The sequence below is a fragment of the Filicampus tigris genome, chromosome 7 (genome assembly GCF_054856515.1).
Source record: "Filicampus tigris isolate MCC_2025a chromosome 7, RoL_Ftig_1.0, whole genome shotgun sequence".
Lineage (NCBI taxonomy): Eukaryota > Metazoa > Chordata > Actinopteri > Syngnathiformes > Syngnathidae > Filicampus > Filicampus tigris.
In genome coordinates this window covers 21706568-21718055 of record NC_141223.1, presented here as the reverse complement: position 1 = coordinate 21718055, position 11488 = coordinate 21706568, and the positions used below count along the sequence as shown (strand labels likewise).

The 11488-nt window shown below is 38.8% G+C and overlaps 1 protein-coding gene across 3 annotated transcripts in view; it reads left to right on the top strand.

Annotated features, from left to right (window-relative positions):
* The first annotated feature begins 3856 nt into the window (after positions 1-3856).
* The window catches only part of cadm1b (cell adhesion molecule 1b), a 250988-nt gene continuing 243356 nt past the window's right edge, over positions 3857-11488 (top strand). For all 3 annotated transcript variants that reach the window (XM_086034994.1, XM_086034995.1, XM_086034993.1), the window contains exon 1: positions 3857-3993. In XM_086034994.1, the coding sequence (XP_085891120.1) occupies positions 3918-3993 (76 nt within the window). In that variant the 5' untranslated portion in view covers positions 3857-3917. The remainder of the gene's footprint in view (positions 3994-11488) is intronic.

The window sequence follows — 11488 nt, the reverse complement described above, 5'->3', positions numbered from 1 at the left end:
ACTCGTCATTCATTTGAACAAAGTTATGTCGCTTGCTCGCTCGACGTGAGAATGGTGCTGTTGGGTTAGCTCTTCATTGGTTAGCGGCTTCTTCTTTGTTGGTTTAGCAGCTTCTTCCCCGTTGGTTTAGTTTCCTCTTTGTATATGGATGTGGATGCGTGCTGTCTACATCACGCATCATGCCGCAATCGGGTTTTTCTAATTAGGTTTGATTTTTTCTTTTTTTTTTTGTAGTACATGTACTTCTACTCAAGTATAAAATGTGAGTACTTTAGCCACCTCTGGCTGTCGGCGTGTGTATAATGTTAAAAACACTTTGTGTAAACATTGAGTGTGTGATTGGCAGGCAGAACCGGCAACTGGCAAGCTGTCACAGATAAATAACATCCATCCATCGATCCATTATCTATACCACTTATCCTCACAAGGGTCGCAGTGAGTGCTGGAGCCTATCGCAGGTGTCTTCGGGCAGTAGGCGGGGGACACCCCCAATCGCAGGGCACACAGAGACAAACATCCGCACTCACAATCACACCTAGGGGCAATTTAGAGTGTCCAATCAACTTACCATGCATGTTTTTTGGAATGTGGGAGGAAACCGCAGTACCCGGAGAAAACCCACGCAAGCACGGTTAGAACATGCAAACTCGACACAGGAATGCCGGGGCCGCAATCGAACCAACGATCTCTGAACTGTGAGGCTAACCAGTCGACCACCGTGCTGCCAGATAATAACATCTAAAATAAATTTGATGTGCGCAATTCAATCTGTATGGAGAGGGAGAGAGAAAGAGTGAGCTGTAAACTTGTAAATGCTATCTGCTCATCCATGGAATGAGGACTGACACGACGGGCCCCGCTGAATAGAGTGCGCAATTAGCAGCCTTTTGTGGTGTTTGGATGGGTGGAGATTGTCACGCTCCCCCAACATTTCCAATTGCCGGTGTGCTAACATTTATGAAAAGATTAAAAAAAAAAAAATGGAAAAAAAGAAAAAATTGTGTTCATTATTCTTTGAGTTTGTTGCAATCCTAGATGAATGTCTGCTGTGATTCAGGCCTCTGCTTTGTGGTAGAACTACAGTAGAGTACATTTCTAAAGTGCAATACTCCAGTAAAAGACAGGGGGCAGTCTGTATTAACATTGAACATGATAAAGCGTCATGCAAACAACTTCATTTTTTTATCCATCCATATTTCCATTTTCACGGTTCACTTCTTTCCTCTAATAAAATAGCACTATATCTATAATGATATACCTGCCAGTCACTTTATTAGTCACACATCTGCATGTAATAACAGTCAATTCAAATATTTTTGATACTAATGCACAGTTCTGAGTGACACTGTCACAGATGTATTGCAATTACAATAAGGAACTCATTATTGTGGCTGTACAGCTACGCTGAATCATATTCAGAGATGTTTCAAAGATATTTTGGGTTGCATATTAGCATCTGTCAGTATTGTATGCATATAAAGGTATGTACAGTATATGAATCAGCCATTCTACCAAATTGGTTGAAATTGCTGTCCCAAAATGAAAATCAAATTTTAAAAAACAATGAAGTGTTCAGACCTTGCATATTTAGTAATATCTTGTTATGATCTATTTTACCACAAGGCATTAATTGAGATACTATTCAACTGAATGTATAAAAAGTCATCTTTTATATGTCACTTCCCACTGTCCCAATCTCTAACTCCTACATTTTAATTCATGAAAATGTAGAAGATTTTTTCCAATTTGAAAAATATTTTACTATAATAGAACGCTTTGGTTGCTTTTAAATGTATGGTCAAAGATTTACCTTGATTTTGTAGATTTTTTTCAAATTAGAAGTTTTTATGTAAAATAAACCTGTCCCAACTTTTCATGTCACTACCGAAACGCAAAGAATATTTGTCTGTAGGCAGGGCTTGGTTTTAGTCACATGCCCAGAGATTTCACCAGTAAGAGACATTACCTTCACGCTCACCAATGGCCACATGGCGAGTAAATACTTGACAGCATTATTAAGTATGTGCCCTCCAAAATCTGAAAATCAGCATGTTCTTTTAAGGACCGTCACAAACACCTAATTTCTGCAATAAAATGAGTACTTTTGATTTTAATGCTAAATGTTGTGTTTTCTATCTCTGTACACATGCTCAAAACTGAGTGTGGTAGCCACATTGTGCCTAGCATTGTTGAGCATTGTCAACAACTGTCATAAAACGTTACTAGCGAAACAGTCACTACCGAAACATACAGAAAGGTTGTGACATAATGATTTCGGTAGTGACAATATGATGTTTATTTTTGAATAAAGTAAGTTTTGCATAACACATAATACATAGATACATATGTCATGCAAAGATCTTTCTGATTTTAACAATATTCTATTTCATATTTTATCTTAATTTGAAGGGAAAAACACCAAAATGCCCAAAAGCCTATCAGAGACAGAGTACAGGTGAAGGGTTAGAATGACCCAGTGAAATCCAAAGAATATTTAATAAAGGAAAGAGAAAGAAACGTGAAAGACGTGGAAGGAAGAAGGAAAGCTAAAGTCTACCAATGAATTATCCAGCAGAGAGCAAAGGAAAGTAAGAAGAGCATGGAGGAAAAGACAAGACCACGGGATATCTCTCAAAAAACAGAGAGAGATGGAATTGTTTTGCCGGGCTTCCTCGCCACATAGCACCTCTAGTGAAGGTGGTCGGACACCAGCGCCAAGGTCTAATCTAGCGCCCCGAAAAAGTGACAGAGGCATGTTCAAATCTGCCCTGCTTGCAGCACTGTGCGAGAAACTAAATCTTGGAATAGGTTTTGTTAATTTTTTCAGCAATCTTTGAACCTATCACTGCAAAATGAAAAACCCACGATTATTTTCTGTTTCTATTGTTTCTTTTATGTTTTTAAAGCAGTGGCTACTTTGAGAGATGCACCTTTCCTGTATATGTCACAACATTTCATGTTTTTGTACTTTGTAAATGTTAATTGCAAAAAATATAATTGCAATGTCACGTGAGGAGCCAGAAGAAAGAAGGTTTGACGTACTAACAAGGTGTCACTGAATAACTCGATCTTATAAACTAAGACATCAGGCCTATATGACATAATAAAGAAAGAAGCATAAAAGGACAATAGCGACTGCATAGCAACTGATACATGAAGGAACAACCAGTCACAACATGCAATGCTAAAAGTAATTTGTTCTTTGCAATCAAGGAAACCATCTGTTAAGATACGCTTTCCTTCCCTTCTATTACGTACTTTTATACTTGTTAAGCAGAATCTGCTTGGGGAATTTTCAATTTCATTCCCTCAGTCTCATGCACATACACATAACAGAGCTTACATAAAAAAAAAGAAAGAAGTGTAACTTGTAAATGTAAAGTTTCTGGGATTTTCCAATAGGCAAAACAAAAATTATTCTTATTATTATGTGTATATGTAGTTTTTATCATTAAAAAATTATACGCTGACCTTGAATTTCTCATATTTTGCAATATTCATATCATAATGAAATGTCTATCTATCTATCTATCTATCTATCTATCTATCTATCTATCTATCTATCTATCTATCTATCTATCTATATATTTATTTATATATATATATATATATATATATATATATATATATATATATATATATATATATATATATATATATATATATATATGTATATATATATATATATATATATATATATATATATATATATATATGCAACTTAGTCCTGACTCCTGCTTTCCTTTTGCAAGATAATGCAGAATGCTTGGCTATGGCACACTCAACGTTTGATCCCTCCTCCTCCCACCGCCTGTCCCCTCCTCTCCCCTCCCTCTCGTCTACTCATGGGTGCACATTTCCATCCGATGGCCCGCTCTAGGTGATCTAACGCCGCCAGTCTCCAGCAGGTGTCCAACATGGCGAGCACAGCAAGCGGATCTCTCGCTTTCTCCCTCTCTCTTGTCGTGATTTCAATGGCTTTCTTCCTCAAAGGTAAGTTATAATGCATTTGTAAATGTAACGTTGACGAAACATTATCTTAAAAAGAGAGTGGCTGGGGGCAAGCTTTGGAAGAGCGCAAAGTGGGGTGTTGGCATAAGTTGTTCGCGCGCAGCGATGGCGCACGGGAGTCCTCTGCCATTTTAAGCGTCTTTCTTGTTTGCACCATTCCACGCCGGAATTGAAGTGAGCGATGAACCAACAGCGCTTGTCAAAACTCATGCCACATCCCGCCCGTCAATTCGGTGTGGGTTCTAAGTGTATTGTCAGTAGTTACGACGCGATGTTATATCAAATACTGTATATGTGGGGCAAGTAGCGCACAATTGTACGTGCGGCAAGAAAGTAGCGCAGTATGAATCAAGTTGAACGTCCTGACGTCCTGGAATATGCAATAACATTACAGTTTTCTCTGTGCACGCAGGCAGGAAAACACGCATTGCAGTTGTGTTTCCACACACCGTGTCCTCTTTTAAGTATGTGTGTTTAATAACTGACATGTCTGTGCACGAATGAGTGTATGCACTTTCACTGGCTGCCTGGTAGTTTCCCCTACAAATGCAGTTTACAGCTGAGTTCTATGCGTCAGTGTGTATCTGTGTGTGTTTAAAGTGTGTGTCTGAGATGTGTGTTCTGACACCGGTGGTGCACGTGTAGCTGGTAAAATGTCAGCGTGCCGCTTGTTTCGGTCCCGCACAGCGGTGTGTTTTGTGTTGTTGTTGCTGCTGGTGTCACTTAGCGGCTTGTGCTATAATATGGAAAGCATGTACATTATTTGAATTGAATTGTTTGTGTGCGTGGGTGTGTTGGTGTGTGTGGGCGTGGGTGTGGGTGTGTGTGTGGGTGTGTGTGTGTGTGTGGAGATCTTCATTGGATTGAAAAGGTACCGTGAACGCATCAACAGGTCTGCAGAAGCCATGGAAAACATGTGCGTGTGTGTACCTGTATACGTGTGAAAACACGAATGCTATCGCGCATAATACAGTATGGTCACTCAGCGATGTCACGACATTGCCTCAAAGCAATAACTCTACGGCCTCAATGCTGCTCAAATGAAGCACACAGGGCGTTTTTGGTTAGTTACTCATTTCAGACCTGTCATTAAGGTAAGCAAAACTTTAGAGTAGGGTGACCATATTCTGATCTACAAAAATGAGGACAGTGGGCCTGGCCTCTGAGGTGATACTCAAAGATGCCATAAATAACTTACTATAATTATATAATTAAAGTAGGGGTGCACGATATTGGAAAAACATGAAGTATGCGATATGGGTGGCGCATGTTGCAATTTCGATATTATTGCGACAATCACCTAAAGAAATTATGTCTTATCTAATTTAAAAAGTACATTTTTTCATGCGGAACAATATCCCGTGAAAACCAATTAAAGCCGGACATTTTCATTAATTTATAAAATCCTCCCGGTTGCCCGGATAGGGTGTTAATAAGTGAAGATGTCCGGGCAAAAGAGGAGACATTTGGTCACCCTACTTTAGAGTAAAACTTGTTGGCGCTTTAGGAGTTAAAACGGGGGCAGCCATTCACCGTATGATGTAAATACGCTGTTATATAGTGCACTCCATTTAACCATTTTAATCAAATTTCATTTCTCATCTGTTGGACCATGACTTTTTTTTTACGGATTGACGGACTGGCGGACCGGTGCAGTTTACTGACAGAAGCGATGACGGAAGAGCGGTTAAAATAGCATGACAAACTGACAAACTGATTATTACAGTTTTGTTCGGCTTGAAATAATGATGGACTGACGATGAGGCACGGGTGCCCAGGCCGCTGATGAATGACAGACCGGCAGATTTGATGAAATTGCCCACCTCTGTTGTATCGTGAGGTTGCTGGCAATACCCAGTCCTATTGTTCACACACAACATTAGAGTTAATTGCTGAGCTCATTTGAACTTGTTTGCTAACCAAAACAGCAGCACCGAAGCCCAAGCAGTGTGTTATAAATCAATTCCACATACAAAATTAAGAAGGCATCTTTTACAATTCTAGTGACTTTCAAACGTGAGCCATTGTCCAGAAAAATAAATCCTACTTTTCCCCATCAGGACAAATATGTTATTCCCTGTCATCATCTCTGTTCATAAATGCTAGTATTCATGCATACTCTTGTCCCTCAGATGAATTAAAGTGTGTTATATGCACACTATTAAGTATGATCTTAGTTTGTATAACTGTGGCATCTTTAGCTACAATTAGCGTTACTGTAGGTTCTGATACTCATCAATATAAGATAAATCAATGCCTTCCTCAAATAGACACCTCAAAAAAAAAAAAAACTGGTGATAACTGTAATTATGACTGATACGTTGCGTCACTTCTTGCTTCATTTCTCCACTGTCACTTGATATCAGTTGACTAGTGTTCTCAGTTTTGCGGTTCTGGGTTAGAATCTCTCTCAAGTCGCCAGGTTATACAAAATGTGTTATAAATAAAGATCTCAGATATCTGCAGTCCTGAGTATAAACACTCCTGGCCTTCATTCCCAGAAACTCATGACATATTGCTTCAGTATCTAAATTTGTATGATGTAAATCAACACAGCTCTCATAAAAGCTACATTGTTTTATGCTGCAGTATACCTAATGAATTGTCCCACGAGTGTAGTCGTGGTTGGCGCTGTCTCACGGTGATTGTTTTCCTTCAGCTGGCTGCGCGTAAAGCTTGTATTTCACAGTTGTTGATTGTATTATGCATTGAATTGGAGTGGAACCGCATTTGGCATTGTCTTACCCTCCGCTCCCTACCTCCCCGTCCTTGCATTAATTTAATTAACCTTATAGTCAAACGGAATAATGTATTGTGTTTGTGTCGTGCCGCACAGTAGGTGGACTCATATTCTGACCTGCGCCAGCTGAATGCAGACAAAAAAACACAACAACCTTCAAGAAGGGGTGGACGATCTGGCAAAAATATAATATCATGATTTAAAAAAAAAATACAATTACAATCATGATTTTATCATGATTCTTTTTTTTTACATCATTTTTTTAATACTAATTTGCACATCTCTGACCATTTTCCTCATGTTAAACATATAAAACATATTTAAAATGTGTATAAAACTCTAAAAGAAAAAAAAAAGACATTTTAAGTCAGCTAAGCTTTCTGAACAGGTTTTAATTTGAATAGTGCCAATTTTGATCAAAATGTACAGTGAATGTAAACATAAACGGTTACATAATGTAAACATAAAAACACAGCTCGTAACGCAGGTCTAGTACTTTGAAGAGTCTTTTAAAGCCCTCGTTTTCCACTGTTTTAATCATGTCTTCAGCAAGGTAATAAGCCACTGCCTCAGTTACTTCTTTACACTGCTTGCGTGCTTTTTCATATGGAGTGCTCTGTGTTACCATGGGTTGCGTTAGCTTGGAGCTAGCGGCTGCCTCTGGCTACCATGTGCCTGATCTCCGTTTGCTTTGGCTGTCGGCGCTGACGTCCGAACCGAGTCTATCCAAACTGCAAATAACTGGTTTGCGCTTTCTCCTCCAAGGAAAAGCCAAACCAAATCGACACTGTGGATATGGAGTTTCTTTTCGGGACCAACTCTGCTTCGTGGTGACTTTCCGTTATAGCTTCCCACTATACAAACAAACAGGGAGGCGGGGAGTGTCAAGTATGGTGCACTGTGCGTGCTATGATTGGTTGGTCGGGTATATGAGTCAGCGGCCTTGTGCCGCCATAGAGCTAAACTTTTTAGAATGTGCCATGTAGACGATCAAACGATCTTTCGGCTTTATGAGATTGTGAACACATTAAACCGCTTAACGATCTAATATCGTCATATCGCTCACCCCTACCTTCAAGCCAGATGTGGCAAAAGTGCTCACGCTCTGTATTTAAGTAGAAGTATAGTCAACTCAACGCACTTTACAACAAGCAACGGTGTGGCAAATACTGTTTTAAACAATTCTTCTTTTAAATAGACGCTTCAAACTGTTTATGGCCACTAAACAGTTTAAATTCACACACAATTGCTCATTATGTATTTAAAGAAGCCACAACTTTGCCTGAATAAAATCAATTTAGCTTAATGCGAGCATAGATGGGCTAAGAATAGACGGGCTAACCAATACCATGTCATGGTGTTATAACCTTCAAACAATGGAAAGCAATTCAAGCAAAAACGTTGACAAATAATATAATTGGGGTCGTCCGATTTTTTAGGCCAATTCTTAAATTAGTCCAACTGGTAGAACCGATCAATCAGATGATTAATTAAAAAATATGTATAATTAGTAATATAACTTATTTTTTGGTCCCTTAACACTTAGAGCAATAAATGTATGAATTACAGGCAGAACATTTTGACTGTTTTACAATAATCTGTCCTATAGCAAGGGTCATTTTTGTTGTTTAAATCTACTGAAGTGCAGTAAATCATTTGTTCTCCCTTTCTTCCCACCCCTGCATTAAAGTGATGTTGACACTGGATTACGGTAGACCCACACGGGTCAAAGAGTGCTTAATACCAGATTATGGTTGCTAATCATGTTCTTATCATGAGTCGTCACGACACATCCTCCCCTGGGGGAGGGGTCTTTGTATTAGACGGCTTCATGTGGGAAAAGGTAGCCCACTTATTTTCGTTTTGAAGCTATCCGTCAGGCCTGAGCGATGATGGCGAAGTGGATCAATGCGGAGCTGTCACTAAACCCGCAGGCGCTGCTGTGGATTGCGCTCTCAGACAAACAAAAGGAAACATATACTTGTTACGGGCAGGGGGTCGTGGTGGTGGGGGTTTGGTTGGGGTGCTCCACCCCCCACGTCAGCCCGTGCAGCCTGGCAGCCAACAGTTTGCCACCGTGAGTGATCGGTCTTGTCCGTGTCTCTATTCTGCTCCCTCGGTGATGATACAAGTGCTGAGATCACTCAGATTGCCTTCTTGTTGTGATGCCGGGGGGCCCTCACTTTGTATTAGAACGCACTGGAGAAAGGATTTGTTGTCAAAGGGACACATACAGAATGCCACTTTTCAGTAGTCAGAAATAGAAAGTGTGATCGAAGTTGTGATTTTTTTTTTTACTTGTCATTTTATTTTCAGTAATTAGTTGCAAATTCTTATACATATCGCTGGCGTGGGGCCAATACCTAGCACCTCCGAAATAGTCATTTTCCAGGAGACCCCAAAAATGGCAAGTTCGTTCCATCATTACCATTGCATCGTGACAGAGTGCAAGCCATTTTCAACACTTTAAATTGGTTAGTAATGTGTAAAAGTAACACCCACGTAGGGCTTGGCTATACAGTATGACTAAAAAGTATATCTCGATATGAGTGTTTCATATTGGTCATTATCGATATATATTGAATTTATTTTCTTTTTTTATTAACTATTGAAAATAATGACCCAGAAAAAAATGAATTTAGGTCATTTTATTTTAACATACTGTAATACTTAACCTTTAATAAGAGGTCAACGTAACTATGAAAGAGTGGAATCAACTGGTATCTTAATAAAGATTAAGATAAAGAGGGCTGGTCGATATGTCTGAAAAATTGTCACAATCTAAGTATTTCATATCAGTAAATATTGATAATTATTGATTTTGTTTTAAACTTATTAAAAAAAAGTTAACTGTTTTTGTGTACATTGTTATGTAGCATAATGTGCAGTTTCTACTCCACCTGTGCATTATAAATGCTTATTTGCATAATGTGCTACCCCAAAGCAGTATTGTTGATACACATACATTAGCCTTCATTCAATGTACATACAATGTAAAGGAACTAATACTCTCTTGCAGTGCATACATTATCGTTGACCAACCGTCCTAGGACAAATGTATCTTTTTAGCGGACTCATTATTGCCATAGTTCATTCATATTTTACTTGCTTGATTTTAACTTGGGCGGCACGGTGGTCGACTGGTGAACACGTCGGCCTCACAGTTCAGAGGTCGACCCAAACCAGGTTTTTCTGTCCATGACTCAGTAGCTAGGCTGGATGAAGATCTGCCATTTTCAAGAGATTAAACTCTTATCATGTCAAGGGCAAAAGATAAGCGGAGCTGCAGTCTTAGAAACACAAATTAGCATCGACTCATAGCCCATCAACATTATACACTAATACACACGCAAATTAAAAGGTGAGATTCTGTGGCTGAGCAGTGAAGTGCTGCCTCCATGGAGTTGAAAACACAATCCATGCTTTTATGGCAGCTTGCGCATGTTTTTTTTAATTTCCTTTTAGATTCAAAAATTAAAAAATAGCTCGGCCTCACAATAGAAGAGGTGTGGTGAGTAGTGGCTCATTTGCATGAGATAGTCCCTCCCCCTCAAACCGGGTTCATTTCAGTGACGCTAGAGAAAAATGGTAAGGGGAATAAGAATGCCTTAATACTTGATCCTTGGGTTATTTTAACAAAAGGCACATCATAGTCATGTTTAGACACAGAGGAACGGTTTTCAATCATGAAAAATAACCTCCTTTGAATAAAAGAATGAAGTGATTTGCCATGCAGTAGACAAAGCCAAACAGAACCAGAGCAAAAATGACACATTTTATTTTTGCCGTCAGTTGGTTAATAATTCACTCACCTTACTTCATAAAAAGACTCTTATTCCTGCAAGCGTGCTCGAGGATGATAATAATCCTGCACTTAATGGCCCGTTGATAGTGCCCACATGTGAGCCCTGTGCATTAGATCACCCCAGTACATCATTTATAACAATAATTCGCTCTTCTATTTAAAGAAATTGAATTTATTGCTCATTAAATTTACATTAAACTGCTCAATAAGCCCCCTCCCCACTAATTGCGAGATAATGCATGGCTCTACTTAATGCACTGCTAACTAATCTTATTATTGGAGGGGAGCTTCGCATAGAGAAGTGGCAGTGACTGGATACTTGGTCAAGAGTCATTTGGGCCACTTCCATTGTGCTCATCGCACTTTACTGTCTGTGCTCCTTTTCTCTTATTCAGCTCTGCTTCTATGTTTCCTCTGGTGTTTCCCAACGGTCGCAATAATTTTGAAAAATAACACTGGTCAACAAATTTTTACTAGATTTTTCAATCAGAGATGCAACCGACGTTTTCTAGAGGATTTTATTGTGCTGATTTCTAATCTGACCTCTTTTTTTTTTTCTCGCGCACACCAGGTTTTCATACTATGACTACTAGTACTACTACTACTAGTACTTCTACTACTAATTCTACTAATAATAACAATAATAATATAGTATGTATATATTTACTAATGTTTATGAATTAAGGGTTAGGTTCAGCAACAGGTTGATTAATTTTTTGGAAATATAGCTATAGATTACAACACATGCTAAAATATTTATTGCGCAAGTGTTAGCGGGTCAGGTCAAACTTATAAACAAACCAGAAAAAAGAAAAACAGACGTCAAATACATGAAATACATTTAGGGGCCCATAAAGCCTTCTCCAATTAAAATGAGCTGCGATTAATAATCTGTGATTTATTTATGTTTTCCCCAATATTGCAATTGTGAA